At 43.8% G+C, this 26,343-nt stretch overlaps 1 protein-coding gene across 1 annotated transcript in view; it reads left to right on the plus strand.

The window, feature by feature from the left end:
* Nucleotides 1-26,343, plus strand: part of CLIP1 (CAP-Gly domain containing linker protein 1) — a 162,090-nt gene that overhangs the window by 25,557 nt on the left and 110,190 nt on the right. Inside the window, 4 exon segments of the mRNA XM_029571802.1 lie at nt 15,817-16,040; nt 17,218-17,750; nt 17,752-17,766; nt 25,112-25,236. Coding sequence (XP_029427662.1) covers nt 17,232-17,750; nt 17,752-17,766; nt 25,112-25,236 — 659 coding nt within the window. The 5' untranslated portion in view covers nt 15,817-16,040; nt 17,218-17,231.

Consider the following 26,343-nt stretch of genomic DNA (forward strand, 5'->3'; position numbering starts at 1 on the left):
CATGGAAATGAAGGAGGGGTTTGAGCTTTTTTAGAACTTGAAGTTTGAAAAAGCAGTCCCTTGGTTGTGGTGTTAATGGATTTCTTTAAGTTCAGGCGGTTGTCGAGGATTACTCCAAGGTCTCTTACTTGCGTGATCTGAGTAGTGTGAGGTGACTGTAGAGGGGGAGCAGTGTGGTTGGAGGAGATGAGAAGGAGTTCTGTCTTGGCAGCGTTAAGGACCAAGTTCAGACTGGTGAGAAGAAGGTTGATGGATTGGAGGCAGTTTTCCCAGAATATGAGTGTTTTTGAGAGGGATTCTGTTATGGGGATCAGAATCTGTACATCATCCACGTAAAGATAGTGTATTAATTTTAGGTTTGTTAGCAACTGGCAGAGGGGGAGGAGATAAATATTGAAAAGGGTGGGGGACAGGGAGGATCCTTGGGGTACCCCTAATGATGATTTGATGCTGGGTAATTCTTTGTTATTGATTTTAACTTTGAAGCTTCTGTTGCTGAGGAAGGAATCAAACCATCTGTGGACCGATCCTGATAAGCCAATGTCTGAGAGGCGGTTTAACAGGGTGGGGTGGTTCACCATATCGAACGCGGCCGAGATGTCAAGAAGAACTAGAAGGAATGAGTGACCTTTGTCTAGGCCCATGATGATGTGATCCGTGAGGGAAATAAGGAGGGTTTCTGTGCTAAATGATTTGCGGAAGCCGTATTGAGATGGGTAGAGAATTTTGTGTTCTTCCAGGTAGTCTGAGAGTTGTTGACCAGTTTCTCGGTGAGTTTAGCAATAAAAGGAAGGTTAGATATAGGGCGGAAATTGGAGAGTTCTTTTGTGTCTAGGTTGGGTTTCTTCAGCAGGGGTTTGAGGGAGGCAGTTTTTAGCGAGTCTGGGTAGATTCCTTGTGATAAGGAGCAATTTATGATGTCTGCTAACGGTCTGGAAATGGCATCTGGGATTAGTAGCAGAAGTGTTGTAGGTATGTGGTCAGATGGGTGGCTGAATGGTTTCAGTCTCTTTAGGAGGGATTCAATCTCCAAGGAGGATGTGGGTTCGAAAGTATCCAGGTTGGCTCCAGCGTGGGTAGGGGTAGTGGAAGTTAGCGGGAGTGGAGTTGTGTTGGGGGGAAGGAGTGCTAGTGCGTTTGAAATTTTTTTTCTGAAAGAAAAGTGCAAGTTTGTTGGCCTTGATTTGTGCATGTTCATCTGGAATGGCCGGTGTGATGGTTTTTGTGAGTTGGGAAACATAGGAGAACAGAGCCCTGGCATTAAATTGGAGGTCATGAATCCTGCTGACGTAGAAGTCTCTTTTTGTCCGTAGGATGGAGCTCCTGTAACAGTGAAGGATGCATTTATAGTGTGACAGTGTGGTGGAACTGGGGGCCTTGCGCCATTTGCATTCCTTGTGTCTGAGGTCTTGCTTCAATTTCTTAAGTTCTGGGGAGCCGGGTAGATTGTTTTGACTGCTGGGGGCATAGTTAATTGGCTATTGCTTCTGTGATGTTGTGTCAGGTTTGTATGGCTGAGTTAGGGTTGGTTACATCCAGGTTAGTAAGTTCTTTAGAGAGGTGTTTGCTGAGCACATCGGACGTGCATGTCTTCCTGAAGTAGATGGTAGAATGGTGTTGTGAGGAGTCAGGGCGTTCTTCGGTCGTGAGTGTAGTGGATATAAGTGGGTGGTCCGACCATGGGACTGGGATGCAGGTCGGGGTGAAAGAGTATGATATGATGGCGTTTATGAAGATGAGGTCCAGCGTATGACCCGCTTTGTGTGTGGGTTTGTCGATGATTTGTTCAAAGCCCATGGCCCTGAGGGTTGTGAGGAAGGCCTCACAGTTGGGGGAGGATGAAGCAGCGTTGACATGGAGGTTGAAGTCCCCCAGGATCATAGCTGGGGAGGTCTGTATTTATGTGTTTCACAATGGCTTCTATGAGGGGGGAGGCATCGGTGTCTAGTAGCCCTGGTGGGGCATATACTAGTAGAATTTGAAGCTGATTAGATTTGAAAAGACCTAGTTCGAGTTTGGAGGTCTTGACTGGTTGGGTGGTGAGCTTGAGTTCTTTTTTTGGCTGCTAAAAGAAGGCCACCTCTTTTTTTTTTTTTTTTTTGTCTGGGGATTGAAAAGATGTCGTAGATGTGTGTAGGTAGTTGATTTATCAGGGCGGTGTCTGAGTTTCTGAGCCAGGTTTCTGTGATGGCACAGATGTCTGGTTTTGAATCCAAGAGATAGTCATTGAGGATGTGTGTTTTCTTTGTAAGTGACTGTGCTTTGAAGAGAGTTAGAGAGAAGATCGTGAGTCCTAATAGTTGCGTAAGGGGGGAGGCCATGATTGGGATGAGCGACCTGGAAGGTCGGCTCGAGAGTTGTTGTGGTGGTTTTAAGCGATAGAGGTGGCGATGATATATGATGGGGATAGGGTAAGTTTGCATCGTGCTTCTTGAGGCGCGCACTCGGAGATGTTTGGGGTGAGGCACTGTACCAGAGCTGGTGGGCTGTTTTATTTCAAAAGATGTTTTTCCTTGCGTCTATGCTTATGATATCGCCTTGGGTAAAGTAAATGAACAGACTTTCGAGGAGTCCGTTGAGCTTGGGAGGGATAAGAGGCAGCTGATATCTAGATAGGTATAGCTCAGTTTGGGGGACTGAGGTTTGGACCGTCAGGCCCTTTAAAGGGCTGTGAAGGCCTGATTGGATGCCGTCGATGGTGGTGGGCGGGCTTACTGCGCTTCTTTCCTTTCGTCTGTGCCGGTGCTGTATCGGGGCTCCGAGGCCTGTGAGGGGGGAGGGCTCCTCTGCCTCTCCTGACCCCGATGGGTCGAGCGCCGATCGCGCAGGGAGGAGGGCCGGCAGAGAAAAGGGTGAATTTGGCGCCGTCGGGCCCTTTAAAGGGCTTTGAAGGCCTGATTGGATGCCGTCAGTGGTGGGCGGGTTTACCGTGCTTCTTTCCTTTCGTCTGTGCACCATATCATGTCTTATGTATGTATATGTACAGTATATTGAAGTGATTGCTGATTTTTTGGTATCACTTCGGTCTGAATTTTTATCATTATTCTATCTACTTTTATAAAAAAAAAGGCATAGGTTTGAGAATCCTCTGCCAGCTGCAAGTGGATTTTCATAGCTCATGGGCAGATTTGCAGGGGGTAAAATGCGCTGTCTTCAGCCCCAGTTGGGGCCATGGTATGCATCAGTAAGTTTGCAGGGAGGCGTGAGAGGCCTATATAGGGGCAAAAGAAGGGGGAGGGTAGCAGGGAAAGATTTGTCAGGCCATTGTTGACAGGAAGAGTGCTGTGGTGTTAGGGGTGGGGGGGGGGGAGGAACTAGAAGAGGAAGTAAGGATCTGTATGCAGGAGGAAGGGAAGAGAGAAAGATCTGTATCTGGAATGAGATGGGGAGGGGTAGAAGGCAGAAAAGACTGTCAGGCTGATACAGTAAAATTGCGGGAGAGCGGGCGAGCGCGATACAGTATTTTAATTTATTTAAATTAGGCCCGGCGGTAAAAAGAGGCGCTAGGGACACTACCGCATCCCTAGCGCCTCTTTTTTGATGGAAGCGGCAGCTGTCAGCGAGTTTGACAGCCGACGCTCAATTTTGCCGGCGTCGGTTCTCGAACCCACTGACAGCCATGGGTTCGGAAACAGGACACCGGCAAAATTGAGTGTCCGGTTTTCGACCCGCCAGCCGCGGGCCCATTTAAAATTTTTTTTTTTTTTAAATTTTTTTTTTAACTTTTTTAAACTTTCGGGACCTCCAACTTAATATCGCCATGATATTAAGTTGGTGCCCAGAGAAATTAGCGCCTACCTTTGGGTAGGCGCTAATTTCTGAAAGCAATTTCTGAAAGCAAAATGTGCGGTTTGGTTGCACATTTTGCTTTCTGAATCGCACGGGAATACCTAATAGGACCATCAACATGCATTTGCATGTTGCAGGTTCTATTAGGTTCGGGGGGGGTTGGACATGCATTTTGGACGCGCTATTACCCCTTACTGAATAAGGGGTAAAGCTAGTGCGTCCAAAATGCGCGTCCAAATGCCGGCTAACAGCTTGCTTCGTTGGAGTGCGCTGTACTGTATCAGCTCTTGTGAGAGGGAGGGGAATCGACCTGGAGTACACGGCGAGTGAGGTAAGCTGTGGAGGACATTTTGAACAAGTACTTGATAAGATATATATAGTTTTCTCGGTATTGCCTTTTTGCAGTGACACAATTTGACAAACCATAAGAATGAGGCATCACAATTTGTTTTAGAAGTGAAGTGAGAATTCTTAACATAGTTTTAGGATATAATTTGAATTTGCCCTGCCTGACTTTGAGATAAAGTAGGAATTCCCTGGAGTTCTCTCAGATAGCCTGCCTGTCGTCTCTTGTTTCGCACTGAAGGGATGTTCATTAATAAGGAATGAAGAATTGTTAGGTAAAAGCCTTTCTCGCTTTCACCTTCCTTTTTAATAAATACGTTTTTGAGGAAAATATCATAGAAAACATTTCATGTGGCCATGTGTTTTGTTTTTGGTGTTGTTTTTTTGCTGTAAACGTATTTAGTTATGGACTTCTTCCAAATTTTGTTTCAAGGTGGATTATAGTAGATTTAAATCAACAGAGCCAAAAAGTGCAGTGTATTGCATATAGGAAGTGGAAATCCAAATGAACTGTATTCGATGGGGGGAGAAAGGCTGATGTGCATGGAGCAGGAGAGAGACCTTGGGGTGATAGTGTCTAATGATCTGAAGTCGGCGAAACAATGTGACAAGGCGATAGCTAAAGCCAGAAGAATGCTGGGCTGCATAGAGAGAGGAATATCGAGTAAGAAAAGGGAAGTGATTATCCCCTTGTACAGGTCCTTGGTGAGGCCTCACCTGGAGTACTGTGTTCAGTTCTGGAGACCGTATCTCCGAAGAGACAGAGACAAGATGGAGGCGGTCCAGAGAAGGGCGACCAAAAGGGTGAATGGTCTTCATCGAATGACTTATGAGGAGAGATTGAGGAATCTAAATATGTACACCCTGGAGGAAAGGAGGAGCAGAGGTGACATGATACAGACTTTCAGATACTTGAAAGGTTTTAATGATCCAAAGACAGCAACAAACCTTTTCCGTCGGAAAAAAATCAGCAGAACCAGGGGTCATGATTTGAAGCTCCAGGGAGGAAGACTCAGAACCAATGTAAGGAAGTATTTCTTCACGGAGAGGGTGGTGGATGCCTGGAATGCCCTTCCGGAAGAAGTGGTGAAGACCAGATCTGTGAAGGACTTCAAAGGGGTGTGGGATAAACACTGTGGATCCATAAAGTCTAGAGGACGTGAATGAAGAGTGGGTGTCTCACGGGAATGATGGCTACTGCCTAGAGATAACACCCTTATTCAATAAACATACACACGGTTAATGCGACTCCAACATTGCTCTAAGCTTCAACGGCAAGAGGAAATGTGGAAAAAGATTTGCATTCACAAAAAAAGCGGGGAGTAGCTTGCTTGTTACGGCGGTTACTACCCCAAACCAAATAAGCCTGGTACTTCACGTTCAATGCATATCCAGCATAACTCTCTGCTTCAACGGCAGGGGGAATGAAGAAAAGTAGATCTATATACAGGAAAAAAACAACAAGGTCTGAATTATTTAGTCTTGGTAAACAAATAAACATGGGTATAGCTTGCTTATTGCGGCGGTTACTACCCCTAACTAATTAAGCTAGATATTTCACTTAGAGGCAGTTCCAACACTGCTCTCTACATTAATGGTGGGGGTAGAAGGGAAATAGAATCAAAAGGTTACTAAGAGCCAAGAGTAACAGATAAGGTCCATCAGGTCTAGAGGACGTGTATAAAGAGGAGGCAGCAAAACACTGCACGGAGCGGCAGTAGCCACAGAGGCATTCACGGAGCGGGATGCCAGTGGTTGGTGTTCCACCTTCACGGAGCGGAAGGATGGAGGGCTGCCATCTCCAAATTAAAAAAAAAAAAAAAAACAAAACCCCCAGGGGTGGGTAAGAGTATGTAAAATTAACGGAGAGTTCAAAGGCTATAGGTATTACCAATTATTAGGCTTATTCAATATTTGTTGATAGTTAATGTGGCTTTCAATGCATACTTAACTTTCAATGCATATCCAGCATAGCTCTCTGCTTCAACGGCAGGAGAGAAGAAAAACTGATACTTCACGCATATCCAGCATTAGGGATGTGAATCGTTTTAGGACGATTAAAATTATCGTCCGATAATTTTAATATCGTCTTAAACCGTTATGGAACACAATACAATACAGATTCTAACGATTTATCGTTATAAATCGTTAGAATCGTGAGCCGGCACACTAAAACCCCCTAAAACCCACCCCCGACCCTTTAAATTAAATCCCCCACCCTCCCGAACCCCCCCCCAATAACTTAAATAACCTGCGGGTCCAGCGGCGGTCCGGAACGGCAGCGGTCCGGAACGGGCTCCTGCTCCTGAATCTTGTCGTCTTCAGCCGGCGCCATTTTCCAAAATGGCGCCGAAAAATGGCGGCGGCCATAGACGAAAAAGATTGGACCGCAGGAGGTCCTTCCGGACCCCCGCTGGACTTTTGGCAAGTCTCGTGGGGGTCAGGAGGCCCCCCACAAGCTGGCCAAAAGTTCCTGGAGGTCCAGCGGGGGTCAGGGAGCGATTTCCCGCTGCGAATTGTTTTCGTACGGAAAATGGCGCCGGCAGGAGATCGACTGCAGGAGGTCGTTCAGCGAGGCGCCGGAACCCTCGCTGATTTTCCAAAATGGCGCCGAAAAATGGCGGCGGCCATAGACGAAAAAGATTGGACCGCAGGAGGTCCTTCCGGACCCCCGCTGGACTTTTGGCAAGTCTCGTGGAGGTCAGGAGGCCCCCCACAAGCTGGCCAAAAGTTCCTGGAGGTCCAGCGGGGGTCAGGGAGCGATTTCCCGCCGCGAATCGTTTTCGTACGGAAAATGGCGCCGGCAGGAGATCGACTGCAGGAGGTCGTTCAGCGAGGGTTCCGGCGCCTCGCTGAACGACCTCCTGCAGTCGATCTCCTGCCGGCGCCATTTTCCGTACGGAAAATGGCGCCGGCCATACGCGTATGGCCGGCGCCATTTGGGTGGGGGATTTAATTTAAAGGGTCGGGGGTGGGTTTTAGGGGGTTTTAATGTGCCGGTTTTTCGATTTTTCGATTTTTAACGATTTTTAACGATTTTTCACGATATTTTACCCCCCCAAACGGCAACAATACGATTCCCTCCCCCTCCCAGCCGAAATCGATCGTTAAGACGATCGAGGACACGATTCACATCCCTATCCAGCATAGCTCTCTGCTTCAACAGCAGGGGAGAAGAAAAACGGATACTTCACGCATATCCAGCATAGCTTTCTGCTTCAACGGCAGGGGAGAAGAAAAACAACCAATAAGGGCTGAATAACATAGTCTGAATTATTTAGTCTTCGTAAACAAATAAACATGGGTGTAGCTTGCTTATTGCGGCGGTTACTACCCCTAACTAATCAAGCTTGATATTTCACTCGGATGCAGCTCCATCACTGCTCTCTACATTAATGGTGGGAGTGGAAGGGAAATAGAACCAAAGGTTACTAAGAGCCAAGAGAAACAGATAAGTATGAGAAAAAAGAAGTGTGAAGCTTTCTGGGCAGACTGGATGGGCCGATTGGTCTTCTTCTGCCGTCATTTCTATGTTTCTAATTAATTGTAATGTGTAGTTAGAGGATCATTGGGGGATCCAGCATGGGAACTCATTTGTCAGTAGTTTAAGACCCGGTTGAGTCCTCCTTGAGTATAACACAGTCCCTCCTCGCGAGTTCGGGTACCTGGGCAGAAGAAGTGTGTCTTAGGAGAAGGCCTGGATGAAAAGCCATGCCTTTGCTTCTTTTTTTTCTAAACTTAAAAAAGCGTAGCTGCAAGCACAGGGAGTTGTTAGTTGTTCCAGATTTTTGGTGCGTAGCAGCTGGTAGTGCAGTCTGGTGATGGTCAGTGAAGGAGAGGAAAGAAGAGCCATTTGGGAGGACCGGACATCCCTTGAAGGGCATATAAGGGGAGAGAAGTTGGGAGAGAGGCATTCCGAAGCCTGACCATTCAAGCATTTCAAGACAAGGCATAGAGTTTAAACTTCATCCTGCTTTCTGCTGGGAGCCAGTGAAGTTATATAGAATAGACTTAATATGATCAATTGTTTTTTGCATCTACCAAAATCCTTGTGGCAGTATTTTGGAGGAGCTGGAGGTGCTTTGAATTATATTGTCAGGTGTCATTGTATAGGGAATTGCAGTAATCGGTTCTGCTTGTGGTTAGTGCATGGATCACAGTAACAAAATTGTTAGACATTCCATCGGGAGATTTTGGTCAAGTCGAACCTCTATGATACCTTCCTAAGGAGTCGGTTTGTATCTGCTAGTGAGGGAAGGGATTGTAGGAGGTGACCTTAGCTGAGCCAGAGGAATTCTGATTTTGATGGGTTTAATATAATTGTTAATACTATAAATAACCTTTATACCTTAATTCTTAGTTTCTGCAAGTCTGTCCCCCTACACATTACATTCTGGTCCCATAGCTAGCAGTAATGTTGCTATAACTTGTTTCTTGAATGCAAGCTAATATTAAGATTTATGTTACTGGGAAGATGATGTGGTCTGAGGTTCATTTTATACTTCTCCCCTTTTGTAGCAGCAGACAAAATACTGTTACATATTTGTAAGCATGTGGGAGCCAGTCATGCTGCATAAAAGGGCCTAACTCGTCATGCTCTCTGCCACACATCAAGATTTTATTTTAGAGAAGGTTGAATAGCATCCTTTAAATGTGCTCAAGCATGCAGTTTGAATTGGGTCCTTTGTTTTCTGAGATTGCTAATAAGAGAGTAATCTTTCTGCGTGGTGATTTTCACTATCTGATGCATTTGGTTACATTTGTACCTTGCATGGAAAACAGTTTTATTTGCTGGTTTATAATTTGTTTTATAAGGAGCTGTCTTATTAGAAAATAATATTGTCAAACTGAGGAAAGTCACTGCTTTCAAATACAATACAGTACTTTATATTTATTTAGATTTATATTCTGCTTTTTTGGGCTCGTCAAAAAAAAAAGCTGAGTTTTATTTTAACAAAGAAAATCTATTGCAAATACAAAAATTCATTGGCATGTAGTTGATGAATAGTGTACTAATGTGAACATTAAATAAAGCAGAGTTAGCATATGTTATCACTAAGTTAACTGATCTAGTATTGTGCAAAATCAGTCCACATGAAATACCCATCCCCTCACCCACTTACCACTTTGCTCACCTTCATAGGGGCTGCTCTAATAAGCCGCACTGAGCCTACTGTGGGTTTTTACTCTGGTTTTCTCACGAGCTTTTCAGCACAAACCTTACTCTGGCATGTAATATGAGTTTTAGCGCCGAAAATCCACATGTAAACTAAGTTATTATCTATTACAGGGTAATGCAGAGAGCCACATTAGCAGGAATAGATATTTTGGTGGATGTTTTTTAATGTGGGAAATTTAATGCTGGGATCAGGGTAGGAAAAAATTTTAAGTCACATTTCTGGTGGCCATTTTAGTCTGTGTTACTGTGTATAGGTGAAATCATGAAATATGTATATATGTTTGGGATTTTTTTATATAGTTTACATTTGCGAGTGAGGAAAAGAATTAAAGAGGCAGAAACTTTAGAGCAAAGGAGAGGGAAGAGAGAAACAATTATTGCCAAAGAAGAAAGGAGAGTCCGAGAGGAGCAGGCTGTCCTAGTTCATCAAGTCATTAGCAAAAGGATTCGCAGGCAATGGATATTTTATCTGAGGACAACACTGCTGGGGTAACCAGAGACAGAGGTGGTCCAGACATATAGCCTTGGAGTTTTTTCTTCATTAGAGGAACACAACTTCACTTTTCAATGCTAACATGGCCCCCACACCGCCTGGCTTTAAGAACTGCCAGTGTGGCAAGGTGATGGCCATCACCAATGGACAGAACTATTATGTCTGAGGCCCAAACACGACCACTCAGCATGCCACGACTGTGTTCATATGTTGCCCTGGGCCCAGAGACTGTGCAACCAAAAAATCGCACAGCTCCTGTGCCCCACTGTTGGAGCATTGCTTATCACAAACTTCTCCTGGGCAGAAGTTGGACCACCATGAGAAACGCAGAAGGGCCTCCTCTCTGGGACTGCAAGGTAAAAGGGCCACCAAGAGCCAGACGGTGCTTGCCATCATAGTGCTCTCCCCACTCCAGGACCGTGGAGCAAAGCGTCAGGCGATGCATCGAGAGCCCTGGCCCAGGAATGTCGTCCATCCAACGCAAACAGCACAAAAGCATCTAAGCCAGCGCAAGCAACGAAGCACACCGACCACAATGCAACCCTTCAAACAAAATCAACGCTTCCATCGACCCATATGCCGAAGCCCAAGCAGCCGATGCATATATCGGGACAGACACCTGGACGCTCGACACATCGAGCCGGAGCACAACGCATCGAAGCATGCCCCTTCGAAGCCATGCACCTTGACACAGGACTGGGCAGACAGTGGATCGACGCAGGCCCACCACCGGGGCAACTGACGCAGGAGGTGTCCGGATCAACTCAAAACATTGGACTGCTGAAGCTTGGCATAAGAAACAGCAGCCCAAGCCTGCAGAGGCATAGGGATTAGAGCACAACTCTCAAGTTGCCTTCAGTCCTGAGGAGCTCCACGAAATGGGTTTTTCAGATGTAGACACTCTCTGACTATCTTGACTCTGGCTTCTTCACCTCCTCAGGCAGAGTCTACTCCATCTCAATCATGTCCAAGCGTAAGAGGATGCCCCCCCCCCCCCCCCCAGCTGCAAGAACCTTTCACCAAATGTCCTAAGATTCTGCAGGAGGTGGGCCCTCGGGACCAGGTTCGAATATACTGCTAGCCACAGTGCCCCGTACGCCTTCAGGGAATAGGGAGGGATCAAGTGAAGTCTGTGGTTCCGTCAGATTCCGTGGAAGGTGGTCTGGCTGAATAGGCGACGTTGCAGATTTCTGCAGTTCTAACTATCTTCTCTCTCATCGCATAGGCAGGAGCATCCGCCTGCAATTCCCTCTTGGAGGATAAATCCCCTCCACAGCAGCAGAAAGATTTGTTCCGTGAGCAGGGAAGTCACCCAAGCCGCAGTTCTCCCCTCAGCTGAGTTCACATTCGGAGGTCTCACCCCCAGCGCTCCAGGTTTATCCACCGGATTATCATCCGGCCCATCAAAGGAGCCTTCAGAGGCCTCCACCCCACCGGAAGATCTATCCTACTCCAAGTTCATAGAGAAGGTGGGGATGAGGCTCAGTATAGAAACCAGGAAGGTTCAGACCCTAGGACAGAAGTCTTGGGCATATTAAAGATTTTTGAGGTGCCGGCTAAACCAACAGCGCTTTCTTCCCACAGGGTTTTCAATCACAAACTTACACATACAGGTTCCCAATCGTAAACTTGCATTCATGCTCTCTCTCACAGGCTCTCAATCACAGACATATACTCTCTTTCACATATACTTCACAGACATATACTCTCTTTCACATATACTTCAGCTCTGTGTTCACTAAAGGAGACCCTGGAGAAGGACCATCTCTACACAACAAGAAACTGGAAGGAAATGGAATAGATGAAAATCATTTTACAGTAGAAAATGTGTGGGAAGAGCTAAAGAACCTGAAAGTGGACAAAGCCATGGGGCCTGATGGGATTCATCCAAGGATATTGAGGGAGCTCAGAGATGTTCTGGCGGGTCCGCTATGTGACCTGTTCAATAGATCCCTTGAAACGGGAGTGGTGCCGAGTGATTGGAGAAGAGCGGTGGTGGTCCCGCTTCACAAGAGTGGGAACAGGGAGGAGGCTGGCAACTACAGACCGGTTAGCCTCACTTCGGTGGTGGGAAAAGTAATGGAGTCACTGCTGAAAGAGAGAATAGTGAACTATCTACAGTCTGGAGAATTGATGGACCAGAGGCAACATGGATTCACCAGGGGAAGATCCTGTCAAACAAATCTGATTGACTTTTTTGACTGGGTAACCAAGGAATTGGATCGAGGAAGAGCACTCGATATCATATACTTGGATTTCAGCAAAGCTTTTGATACGGTTCCGCACAGGAGACTGGTCAATAAAACGAGAAGCTTGGGAGTGAGTGCCGAGGTGGTGACCTGGATTGCAAATTGGTTGACGGACAGAAGACAATGTGTGATGGTAAATGGAACCTTCTCTGAAGAGAGAGCGGTTTTAAGTGGTGTACCGCAAGGATCGGTGTTGGGACCGGTCCTGTTCAATATCTTTGTGAGCGACATTGCGGACGGGATAGAAGGTAAGGTTTGTTTTTTTTGCGGATGACACTAAGATCTGCAACAGAGTGGACACGCCGGAAGGAGTGGAGAGAATGAGACGGGATCTAAGGAAACTGGAAGAGTGGTCGAAGATATGGCAGCTGAGATTCAATGCCAAGAAGTGCAAAGTCATGCATATGGGGAGTGGAAATCCGAATGAACTGTATTCGATGGGGGGGGAAAGGCTGATGTGCACGGAGCAGGAGAGGGACCTTGGGGTGATAGTGTCTAATGATATGAAGTCTGCGAAACAATGCGACAAGGCGATAGCAAAAGCCAGAAGAATGCTGGGCTGCATAGAGAGAGGAATATCAAGTAAGAAAAGGGAAGTGATTATTCCCTTGTACAGGTCCTTGGTGAGGCCTCACCTGGAGTACTGTGTTCAGTTCTGGAGACCGTATCTACAAAAAGACAAAGACAAGATGGAAGCGGTACAGAGAAGGGCGACCAGGAAGGTGGAGGATCTTCATCGGATGACGTACGAGGAGAGATTGAAGAATCTAAATATGTACACCCTGGAGGAAAGGAGGAGCAGAGGAGATATGATACAGACTTTCAGATACTTGAAAGGTTTTAATGATCCAAAGGCAACGACAAACCTTTACCATAAGAAAAAAATCAGCAGAACCAGGGGTCACGATTTGAAGCTCCAGGGAGGAAGATTCAGAACCAATGTCAGGAAGTATTTCTTCACGGAGAGGGTGGTGGATGCCTGGAATGCCCTTCCGGAGGAAGTGGTGAAGACCAGAACCGTGAAGGACTTCAAAGGGGCGTGGGATAAACACTGTGGATCCATAAAGTCAAGAGGCCGCCAATGAAGAGTGGGTGACTCGCCAGAATGATGGCTACTGCCTGGACACAATACCCTTATTCAATAAACATACACACGGTTACTGTGACTCCAACATCACTCTAAGCTTCAACAGCAAGAGGAAATGTGGAAAAAAGGATTCGCACTCACAAAGCCGGGAGTAGCTGGCTTGTTACGGCGGTTACTACCCCAAACCAAATGTGCCTGATACTTCACTTTAGGTGCATATCCAGCATAGCTCTCTGCTTCAACGGCAGGGGAGAAGAAAAACAACCAATAAGGGCTGTATAACATAGTCTGGGTTAAAACAAATAAGCATGGGTGTAGCTTGCTTATTGCGGCGGTTACTACCCCTACTACCCCCTAACTAATCAAGCTAGATATTTCACTTGGATGCAGCTCCATCACTGCTCTCTACATTAATGGTGGGGGAGGAAGGGAAATAGAACCAAGAGCTAAAAGAAACAGATAAGTATGAGAGAAAAAATGTGTGAAGCTTGCTGGGCAGACTGGATGGGCCGTTTGGTCTTCTTCTGCCGTCATTTCTATGTTTCTATGTTTCTATATACAGGCTCTCAATCATTCACATACATGCAATCTCTCACTCACACACACAGGATCTCAAACACACATGCATGCTCGCTCATTCACTCTCTCTCTCCCCCACCCTGGGAACTCGCAGCAGCAGCCTCCTCCCAACCCTAACCTCCTTCATTTTCAGCCCCCGCGGAGGAGGAGTCCCATCGGCCGCAGGGGTTGATGCTCTTCTTCATTTTCCTCTGAGCTGCGCTGCACATTCTTCAGACCGCGCCTCTCTTCTGTTCTTCGGGCCGATTCTGACCACACTAGCATGGTCTCTTCTTCCCGCGCATGCACCCGATGCTCACCACTTCCTCTTCCAGGCCGCGGGGGGGGGGGGGGTGGCGGGAAGAAGAGACCATGCCGGTGCCGCTGACTCCCGCTGTCCTGCCGCGTTCTGCCTGGGCGGAGGAGGACCGGGAAGTGTGGCAACACACCGGTTGAGAACCACTGGCCTAGAGCACCAGGGTGCCAGGGCCAGCAGCTGCAGCAGCGATGACAGACAAGTGACCCGTCCTTCTCTCTCCCTCTCAGGCACTAAGGCTCACCAGCGATGCAGTACTGGTCCCCCCCTCACCTGCAGCGGCTCCCTCAGGCCGGACCCCGGCTCGCACTGCCTCCCACCAGCTTCCTTCAGCTTTCTCCGTGCAGAGGAGTGGGAGAGAGTGCCGAGGGGGTCAGGGGCAAGGCAGAAGGGCCTAAGCTGCCTAACACCCTTGCACCAGCCCTGTTGGTGGGTTCTGCTGTTCCCATGGGAGGAGGATCCTGAGGCTGTATTGCCTGAGATGCTGGCTGGCTCTCTTTGGCCATGCCCACTATGGTAGTCCCTCTGTGTCTATCAGCCGATGATTGCTGGAGGGGGACAAAAAGACATATCAGAGCCAAGTATTGAGAAATTTACATCCGCCTTACCACCTCAGCCAGCCGCCTTCCCTTTGGAGACGCATTCCTCACCATACTCACCAGCTCCTTGGGCACTACTTCTAATACCTCTTTCCCCCTCCCTTTATCTTGCGCATGCCAGTCTCTTCTCACCCCATCTCCCCTCTCAATCACACCACAGCACCACTTAGGCCACGTCTATCAATAGGGGACACTGCAGCATTTTTCAAACTATGCCACCAGTTTTATAATGGTTTTTTGCATGTATATTTTAATGTAACTTTTGGTGTGATTACTGCAGATTAGCACTGGTTTCATTTGCATGCCATTGGTGTACTGCATCAAGCGGGGGCCAAGTGTTTATAATCGACGCTAACATTTTGTGTGGTTTTTACTAAATGCCTCATATTCAGCAAAAGGTTTTGGTTTTATTTACTCTAAATTTAATTTTCTTCAAAAGAAATAGATGAGGTAATTATCTTGATTCATATTGGAAAATTACTTTTTTTTTTCAGTTTCTCATGATTCTCTGTGCAAGTAGCTGAACAAGTTCCCCTATTTTTTATCCTAATATTCCCTTACTTTCCAGAAAAACCCAAGTCCTTATTGCCTTTTTGATCTTTCATTGATTATATAATTTGTTTTGCTAGATTTTTTAGTTAGATAACTTGATGTAAAAGTATTTTGTTTTAATGAATTTTTATTACGGTATATCATTACCCACTTAGAGCAAGTTGCATTCTATAGCGTGGGCTTTAAGTATTTTAGATGGAATATATAAATAAGCAGCTAAGATGACTCTTTCAGTAGAGCATTACAGTTTGGGGTTTTTTTAGTTCAGTTTTGCAGCTTGAATTCTCCTCCAAAAATATGAACATTGTTAATCTGAAACCAACTTTTTATAACCTTTGTAGATTTTTTTTTTTTTAACTTTACTGAGAACCAGATGCAACATATAAAATACTTCCATCCAATACTTCTCCATGATAATAGGAAAGAACCTTACTTGCCTGAAAATTAACACTTCTTACCACTTCTGCAGTTTTTTTTATGCCCTTGATACATTTCCTCATTCATACATTATAGACCATTTCAAAGAACTACCGTAATATGATACATGAGTGCTCAGTAGAAGCTGATTACTACTAACAACAATTAAAATTTATCTACAAGGTAACGTAATTAACTACTACTTCCTTCTTTGTGTGTTTTTGTCCTGTAGATTTCTTCTAAAGACTGTGCTGCCTACAGAATTTCCAGATGTTGCATCAATGGTTGGATAAAGCTAGCTGCCGTTGACAAAGATAAAACGGAAATATTTGTAAAATGAGTTTATTAAACCAAGTGGGCTTAAAGCTCCTTCCAAAATAGGCAAGCCTGGAAGTGCAGCCCCTAAAACATCTCCAGCATCTGCTCCTGCTCCTGCTCCTGCTCCCGCTCCCGCTGGTAAGGAAGGGTGGCACATTGTAACGTATTTTATTTTGGGTCTTTTATTTTGAGTCTTTCTGGAAAAAGTTAATCCAAGCATTATAACTGCTCAAGCAGCACTTCTTGAAATATATTTCTGCATTGCTCTGATGTGAATAAGTAACACACAGTGAATTGAGAAGAATTAGAATGATAAAATGCTTTGTAGGCCCAAATTCATTCTTATTGAAAACATTTAAAAATAGTTTTACTATATAAGAAAACTAAGAATAAATCACAGTGATTTCATTATGCGCTTTGGGCCAGATATTCGTACCTATGCACGGGCGTAGATTTGTGCGTGCAACCCGGTGTGCACAAATCTACGCCTGATTTTATAACATGCGCGCAGGCGCGCGCATGTTATAAAATTCAGGGTCAGCGCGCGCAAGGGGCTGCACACTTGTGCATCTTGTGTGAGCCGAACCCTAGGGGAGCCCCGATGGCTTTTCCCGTTCCCTCCCCCCACACCTTTATTTTTTTTATTTATGCCTGCCTCCCGAGTGCTGGCGCGCGATCCCCGGGCCCAGCGGCAGTGGAGAGGCCTCTGCCCATGCCACGCCCATTTTTTCAAGCCCCGGGGCTTGCGCGCGTCGCCGGGCCTATGCAAAATAGGCTCGGCAGGAGCGGGTTTTCGTGGTTACACGCGTAACCCTTTTAAAATCCACCCCTTTTGTATAAGAGTTGCCAAGAATAACTCAATAGAGGATCATGGTCTAAATATGCTGCATAAAATACCCTAACTTGAAATATTTCTAGATAAATTACCATGTGGGTTAATTGTAATGAGCATTTTAATCTGGTTGGTTAAAATGTCAGTTCTGTACAGTGTGGTATCTGCATTGAAGTTCAGTGTCTTTTCTTGCATCAGTGTACAAGTCCTTGTGTATGTAGATACTGCCTCCATCTTAGCATTTCTGCTTAATTAACGAGCAGATTACTTTTTTTTTTGTTTATGATCAGATACAGATTTCAGAATGCTAGAATATTTTTTTGGTGGTAGAGATTGCAATTGTGATTTACTTTACATTTTTTTATGAAGCTCTTCCTGTGAAGGGTAGCTTGAAGCTTTATGGTTTAATATCTATTATTACATACTTTGGAGTTTACCCTGTGAATTTTAGTCATTTGTCTTGTATTTCTTTTTAAATTGCAGCTTCAGCCGGAAAGATGGTGGTAGGTGAAAAACCATCAGGTACTTCAGCTGCTGAGACGCAGGAAGAGTTTGTGGACGATTTTCGAATTGGGGAACGAGTGTGGGTGAACGGCAATAAACCTGGTTTTATTCAGTTTCTTGGTGAGACGCAGTTTGCCCCAGGCCAGTGGGCAGGCATCGTTTTAGATGGGCCGATTGGCAAGAACGATGGCTCTGTGGCAGGAGTCCGGTACTTCCAGTGTGAAGCCTTGCGTGGAATATTCACAAGACCGTCAAAACTGTCGCGTAAACAGTCAGGAGACAGCGAGGCCAACGGCACACAGACAGCTCCGGCGTCTCGGGCCACTTCACCCACCTCCGTGTCCTCGGCTAGTGTGATGTCTCCACCTGCCTCAGCAGCTCTTCCTGTGGCTACCCCCCTGAAAGGCATAACTAAAGAAGCTGCCAGCAACCTTACAAAAACAGCCAGTGAGTCCATGTCAAACCTCTCCGAAGCAGGATCCATTAAGAAGGGGGAGAGAGAACTCAAAATGGGGAGACCGTGTTTTGGTGAGTCTGTGGTTTTCCCCCCACTGCTGAGTCTCTTCCTCAGGTTCTGTTGAACAAATTGTAAACTGACATTTTGGAGGAAAATAATTCAGTGATATTTCCTCACATCTTAATTGTATCAATGAAAGTAAGAAGTGAAATAGATTTGTGTTACAGGGTAACTTTTTATTTTTCTTCAGTCCTGGTTTCTGCTTCAATATGTTGTAACATTGTCAATTTGTTTTTTTTCAGTAAAATTTAGTACAATGTAACTAAAGCCACATTTATAGTTTGTCAGTTGACTATACAATTTGCCCGATTTCATTCAAAAAGAAACTTAAAACATGGCTGTTCACACAAGCCTTCTCTTAATGGACACCCTACAAACAGCACATCTATGCACTCCTTTTTCACAGATCCGCCCCTTCCTCCTCCTCCTTTCACATCAGGCACTTTATAGACCTTAAGATTAAACTATTGTCTAAGCTTCCGCCCCTTCCTCCTCCTTCTTTCTTACCTGCAATTTTATAGACCTAAAGATTAAGCTATGATCTAAGCTTGCTACATTCGTTCCTATGTTAAACTGTTATGTTACACTTAACTATGTTACTATTTATTATGTTAATCGTATGCTTTTGCTTTCTACTCTCCCACCCTGAAAATCCCCTGTTCATTGTAACTTTATCTTCCTAGTTAATCGGTTACCCCTTGTTTCAATATAAACCGACACTAGTCTTGAGTATTGGTATATCAAAAGTATTTTAAATAAATTTAAATAAAATATAGTAGTAGCAAATTAATATTTTGCTTCAATGCATATATGCAAACACGAGGGGTTTCATGCGTCTTCTGGTTTGGCTCTGTCATAGCTTTATAAATACTTGGCATGATGAAGTACATTCTTGGAGGCACAGAAAGAACATACTCCCATGTTCAGAGGCAGATTCCTCCTGTATACAGTAGTACTATACCTTGGTGGGATTTTTATTAGGGCACAGAGCAATACAAACACGGAAATCTGAGTATCCATTTCTACAACTATCTCTTATTTCCAGCATGCAGGGGCTGGCACAGCTGTTATGAATCTCAGCTGGATGGTTAAAAGTGCAAGTACCCTAAAAACTACGGAGCTCATCATGAAACATTCGTTCAACAGCAATATAATTCCCCCTACAATTCTATAACTGTATTTCTGTTGAGTCTTTTTAGCAGGAAAAATTTGTCAGGATGCTGTAATTACTAGACTGCAATAGTTTTTTGCCAGATTTATTGTAATCTGCTTAGAACAGGATGTCTTGTATTTGCAGAATGTAAATATATTAATGTGAAACCATTTAAATTTGTATAAAAGTTAAATGGAAAGAGGATCACTAATAAGACATTTGAGCATGTTGAGTATAACTGCATGGTTTTGAGGGATCCCTGGTAATAGTGTCTATAGTATGATTAGTAACACATGGCACTTATCCAAAAAAGAATAAAAAAAAAAGTTTTGAGAAGCGGGGACAGCATAACTACAGTTACATATAGTAGAGCTCCACAGCTTGCTTACTTTAGGAATAGTTAATATTTTGCCTTTTCCTAAGTTAGTCTCAAGGCAGTTTGCATTAAAAAATAAAGAACAATCTGCATAAATACAGATGTGACCTAGATATGAGGTAGATTTTTAGTAGGTGTAGTGGGTATAAATACTTCCTGTAAATAGGTAAGGTGAGGGTGCTTTGGGTGAAAAATATAGATTAAATAACAATGGCTTCAAAGAATACAGTAATGCAAAAACAGATATATTAAGCAGCAGGTGCATACATGTACAAGTAAGCCCCTGAAGCAAGGCTAGTGAAGTCCAGCGTTTGACAAAGGTGTGGGCTCAATTAAAGAATTCCAGAAGTCGGGTACTAGCAGGAGTCCTCCCTGCTGTGGGCTCTAGGGGGAGGCTTGGCAGAGTAGCCAAGCTCTGATTTCAAGATGGTGCATTGTCGGCATGCCGTTCCATAAACTTGGGGCAAATGCAGTTGAATGAACAGAGTTTCGTACATGTTTTGTGGAAGCCATCAGAGGGGATAACAGAAGAGCCTGTTGTGAGAAACGAAGCGCTCTCGGGGGGGGGGGGGGCATAGGAGATCAGCAGTTGAGAAGGAGATGCTGGAGCCAGTTGATTCATGCATTTAAAGATAATTGTCTTGTCATGCTGGTGTTTTTCTTGAAATTGTCCTTACCAGCTATAATTTTCTTCTTAGTGGTCTGGAGCTTGAGGCTGCTTTTTTTATATGCGAACCTAGAAGTTTGGAGAGGAATGACATGGCCACCATGGGCCGCCATCATGTCATGCACTGAGTTCTGGGCAATTTGTAGATGAGAGACTGCAGAGAAGCCTAATCAGGTGTCATTGTTGGGCCCCATCTTTGCTGAGTCACATTACATAGTGTTGGGGAGCGGTTCTGAACAAGACTTTGCACAAAGGCACCTCCAATAGGAGAGCATCAAAGTGGTTTTCTCGATGAAGCTAATGTTAGAAGCGTGTAGCTTCTTCTAGACCATAAAGAAAGTGATGGACAATTTATCTAGCCCACCTGCATTCATCAGCCAGGTGACTGCATTCCCAGGGACGTCCTCAGCTGAAGATGTAATTCTCAGGTCTTCATTAGCTATTACAAGCCTTGAGATCCAAATTAATTAACCCTTTGATTGAAATCCAATTTTACTATTCTGGTTAATGTTGTTATAAAGTTGATTAATAATATGAAACAAAACTTACCTAAAGCTTCTGGTTATACAGAAGCTTCTATTATGGCTTCTGTGATTTCAAGGAGAATTTTTTGCTACAAAGACCGAACAAAACTTATAAATATGCTGATAGAACAGGATAGAATCTGTTGGCTTGTTCAGGAAAAGAACTGCTCGTGCAGCCCAGGCTTTGGATGTGCAATGTGAACACTTTACTACGTTTTGACACTCGTATAATTTTGATGATATAAGATTTCTTTGGAAATTTATGTATTGAAACTAGTGAATTGTAATAGTGAGCAATTTATTTTTAACAATGTTTTAGATTTTCATTTCTTTTTTTTTTAATGCAAATCGAAGATTTCATAAGAGGAACAACTAAACAGAGTAAATTTAAAAAGTGTTGCTTTTATGTTTTCTAGTAAACTCCCAGTATAATATACATATATACTCAGAATTTACAAGGAAGGAGGAGATTTTACAAAGGCGTTTAATTCATACTAATAAAATACATGTAAACGGCGAACAAAAGCAATTACCTCGCATCACAAAAATATCAACCCAAGTAACAATGTTTAAAATACATTGGTTAAATTGTCAATATATCCAGCAGATGTGAAAATACCTATTACTGTATCCTAATGATGCATCCAGCAAAGGCTTATCAGATATATAATTATCTCTAGTGGCAAGAATTACTTCCTGTCGTCATAACCACAACATAAGAACGTACCATACTGGGTCAGACCAAGGGTCCATCAAGCCCAGCATCCTGTTTCCAACAGTGGCCAATCCAGGCCATAAGAACCTGGCTAGTATGCAAAAACTAAGTCTATTCCATGTTACCGTTGCTAGTAATAGCAGTGGCTATTTTCTAAGTCAACTTAATTAATAGCAGGTAATGGACTTCTCCTCCAAGAACTTATCCAATCCTTTTTTAAACACAGCTATACTAACTGCACTAACCACATCCTCTGGCAACAAATTCCAGAGTTTAATTGTGCGTTGAGTGAAAAAGAACTTTCTCCAATTAGTTTTAAATGTGCCACATGCTAACTTCATGGAGTGCCCCCGCCAAAAGAATAAATAACCTATTCACATCTACCCGTTCTAGATCTCTCATGATTTTAAACACCTCTACCATATCCCCCCTCAGCCGTCTCTTCTCCAAGCTGAAAAGTCCTAACCTCTTTAGTCTTTCCTCATGTGGGAGCTGTTCCATTCCCCTTATCATTTTGGTCACCCTTCTCTGTACCTTCTCCATCGCAACTATATCTTTTTTGAGATGTGGCGACCAGAATTGTACATAGTATTCAAGGTGCGGTCTCACCATGGAGCGATACAGAGGCATTATGACATTTTCCGTTTTATTCACCATTCCCTTTCTAATAATTCCCAACATTCTGTTTGCTTTTTTGACTGCCGCAGCACACTGAACCGACGATTTCAGTGTGTTATCCACTATGACGTCTAGATCTCTTTCCTGGGTGGTAGCACCTAATATGGAACCTAACATTGTGTAACAGCAATGATATTTGTTCTTCCCCAAGGTTACTGTGAACTTAGCTGAAGTAAAACAACTGTTCCCACTTTAATCCTGGCAAAATCCTCCTTTAATGATATACATTTCTTAATGACAAAAGTGTGCCACGCTAACAAAATCATGAAAACTGTATGTGATCTGTGCACATAGCTAGCTCTTAGCTAGATTTATAATTAAAGCCTTCTCCCAGTCAGTGTAAAAGGACACAAAGTAGTGTCAAAAATTTTTTTTCTCTCCAGTCACTATCATCTGTTGGTCTTTAGAAGTGGTTAAAGAGAGAATCCTTAGATTTTTCTTAGACCAAGTTTTAATGTCACATTGTTAATTCCAGATAACTGTACTACAATATAACACCCCCCCCCCCCCCCGAGCGTGTTTATTTATTAATTTATTTGGCTACCATGCTTCATAATCTGCAATCCCCAACAATTGATTGGCGCAAAGCTTGCCTCATCATAACAGCAAAAGCCATACTATGTAACCAGTTTAAAAGTTCTCAGCAATTTTGTTTTCATTTCTTATTGACAGCATAAAACAGAAGAAAAAAAAGTATTCATTAAAATCTGTGGTTTTAGAGGAGGAAATTATCTTGTCGTATTTCTGATTTTAGAGTGAGATCAATTAAATCCTCTAATATAGATCAGTGCTACATATTAACATATCATTTGGAATTGATTTAACTATATTGTCTGTAACAGTGGGATATTTTACACATTGTAAGTCTGTAGCTAGTTTTAGAACTGAGCACTGTAAATTCAGTCTATTTGTGGGTGACGTCTTGCTAAGATTCACAGTAGCTGTTCCACGACCAATGTGAGCAAATAGATGATAGAGCTGTTGAAACAGGTGCTTAAATGCCTTGTCTTGTTTGCTCTGTGATCCAGTGAAGACCCCTCTGGTGGCTTAAGATATGAGAGTCACATCCCAGTTGGATATTCTGGATTTCCATAATAAACACACATGAGGTCTTACTTTAATATGCAAAATAATTTGAGTGAAACAAAACTCATAATAACATGACCATAATCTCTTGTTACGTATCATGGAATGTTTATCATAACACAGAAAATGATGGCATGGAGGAGCAGCCTAGTGGTTAGAGCAGTGAGCTGAGAACCAGGGTTCAAATCCTGCTGACACTCCTTGTGACCTTTGTTGCCAGAGGATGTGGTTAGTGCAGTTAGTGTAGCTGGGTTTAAAAAAGGATTGGAGAAGTTCTTGGAGGAGAAGTCCATTACTGCTATTAATTAAATTGACTTAGAAAATAGCCACTGCTATTACTAGCAACGGTAACATGGAATAGACTTAGGGCCGGATTTTAAATGCCCTGCGCGTGTAAATCCGGCCGGATTTACACGCGCAGGGCCCTCGCGCGCCAGCGGCCTATTTTGCATAGGCCGCTGGCGCACGCAAGTCCCGGGGCTTCGTAAAAGGAGCGGGGAGGGGCGTGTCAGGGGGCGGTTCGGGGCGGGACCGGGGGCATGGCGCCGGCCCGGGTCGGGTGATGGCGCGCACAGATTTACATCTGCTTTCAGCAGGCATAAATCTGCCAACAAAAGGTAGGGGGGTTTAGATAGGGCCAGGGGGGTGGGTTAGGGAGGGAAAGGTGCGGGGGGGTGGAAAGAAAGTTCCCTCCGAGGCCGCTCCGATTTTGGAGCGGCCTCGGAGGGAACAGGCAGCGTGCGCCGGGCTCGGCACACGCAGGTTGCACAAATGTGCACCCCCTTGCGCGCGCCGACCCCGGATTTTATAAGATACGCACGGCTACGAGCGTATCTTATAAAATCCAGCGTACTTTTGTTCGCGCTCGCGCAAAATTAAAAATCTACCCCTTAGTGTTTGGATACTTGCCAGGTTCTTGTGGCCTGGATTGGCCACTGTTGGAAACAGGATGCTGGGCTTGATGGACCTTTGGTCTGACCCAGTATGGCATGTTCTTATGTTTACCCTCTTTTGCCTCAGGTACAAACGTAAGGTCCTCTGGGGTATTTGGCAAAATGGAGTAGAGTTTGGATGGGAGGGTCTGTACCATTAGAGTGTATATATTTATTGATTTATTTGTACCGCCATCGGAGCCACCTCAGGGAGGGTTGGGAGGGGACTCATACAGGGATTTTTCTCCACTCGGGGGAGGAGGGCTCTCTGAAGGCCAATCATCTCCTTTAACAGGATGGCCAATGCTCCCAGGGAATAATGGCTAAAACTTATTAGTTGCAACTAACTTTACATCAAATAATGCAGGTTGCAAGCCACATCATTTGATTTCCATGAGTTATCCTAATAATGAGCTGCTTTGCATGCATTTGTCTGTAAATTAGCTCATTATACTCACAGTATCGAGGGGAAGACAATGCAGTATTTGAAATACCATGCATTGTCACAGAATTAGGTCATTTACCACCTGGTAAACATGTAATACAGCTAAGTAAAGAGCCCCTTAGATTGTAAGCCTCCTGGAGACAGGGGACATAAGAACATGAGAGATGCCATACTGCGTCAGCTCAGGATCCTGTTTCCAACAGTGGCCAAGCCAGATCACAAGTGCCTGGCAGGATCCCAAAAGGTGGATAGAGTCCAAGCTGCTTATCCCAGGCATAAGCAGTGAATTTCTCCAAGTCCACCTCTTTTAAATCCAGCTATACTAACAGTTTTCACCTCATTCTTTGGCAATGAATTCCAGAGCTTAATTATGCGTTGAGTAAAAAAAAATATATATTTTCTCCTATTTGTCTTAAATGTATTATCTAGTAACTTCATTGCATATCCACTAGTTTTTGTACTTTGAGAGAGTAAACAACTGATTTGCATTTACCCGTTCCACTCCACTCTTATATTTTGCAGAGCTCTATTGTATCTTACCTCAGCCATCTCTTCTCCAAGCTGAAATACCTGCCGGTCCTGAGCATAACTTGTCTTGAGCTGTTAATGAAAAGGCATGAGCTAAATTAATAGCCATTAAATTGCTCTACTAAGGCTTGACTATGGTTGATTTTTATACCCTTGCTATTGTTTTTCTGCAGTATCTCTTGGTGGGAAATAGTTAACATCTGTGGCTTAGCTTAATTTGTGGTTTCCTGATAAAACTCTTCCTTTACTTAGGTGGGAGGAACAAAAGCTGGGGTGGTTCGGTTCCTAGGCGAGACGGACTTTGCTAAGGGAGAATGGTGTGGAGTGGAACTTGATGAGCCTCTAGGGAAGAACGATGGTGCTGTGGCTGGAACAAGGTTTGTTTGAAAATATACATTGTTTCTTTTCATTTAGAAAAGTTAATACTTTGATTGTTTCTTCACCAATGCTCAGAGATTAATTTTTAAGTGTATGAATGCCTTTTTTGCTTGCAGGTTTTTTTTTTTAATTCCAACTTGAAATCAAATTTTTAACACAACGAGCAAAGTGAATGCAAAATGTTAATAGGGCGAGATGCTAATGTGAGAGGGGGAAAACTCAGCACTGCTGCATTAACTTGTATCGCTTGTGGTGGACTAGTTCAGGTTTGAGCAGTGCTGATGTTACTGCTGTTAGAATTTTCAAGATTAAAAAATAAAAACTTGAGCCTTGTACAGTTTTGTTCCAAATGGTTTTAAGAATAATGTAAAATGTATTATACTTTCTGCTTTAAACTCACCTTCTTTCCAAGTTGCTTAGCTTATCCATTTCAAACCAGGCACGCAAGTTGTCTGAATTTGTACTCCCAAAAATCGGTAGGAATTGCTTGAGTTGGTGTTTAGCTTTTTAAAAAATTAAATCTGTTTGTCTTTTGCTATTCCTGCGGCTCTATTTTACATTCAGTATAAAGATTTAATTTTAAAAAAATTATCCAGTGGTGTTTTTAAGGCTGAAATACATTTTGCATTCACTAACACTCTCATAATTCAATTGACTATGTCCCATAGAAGAGTATATATTTTTATTGCTAATAGTGCTGCTGTGTCAGCAAGTTGTTTGGATTTTAGAGCTGATCCCAGTAGCAAGTCACTAGAGATATATATTGGTAGTAATTCAAGTGACACTGACACTTCCTTTTAGCAGCTGGTCTCCTTAGAACGACATCTGTGGTGTGTCTCAGCCACGGGATGCTAAAACTCACGTGGCTTCTGACAGACAGGATAATAACTTATCTCCACTATAATATCAAAGGGTTATGCAATATGCCAAGGATAAAAAAAATCAACTGATTTTTTTTTTTTAATTTGGTAAATTGGTTAATATTTTTCTTTTTTTAAAGATGAACTTTTGTGCTTGCTTCTTGTTTAACCTTTTATTATTACTGCTCACTCCCCTATGTAGCAGTAAATCTGAAAATATTGCAATTGCATCATCAAACTCAGTCC

This window comes from Rhinatrema bivittatum, chromosome 11 (assembly GCF_901001135.1).
Source record: "Rhinatrema bivittatum chromosome 11, aRhiBiv1.1, whole genome shotgun sequence".
In the NCBI taxonomy this organism is placed as follows: Eukaryota; Metazoa; Chordata; class Amphibia; order Gymnophiona; family Rhinatrematidae; genus Rhinatrema; species Rhinatrema bivittatum.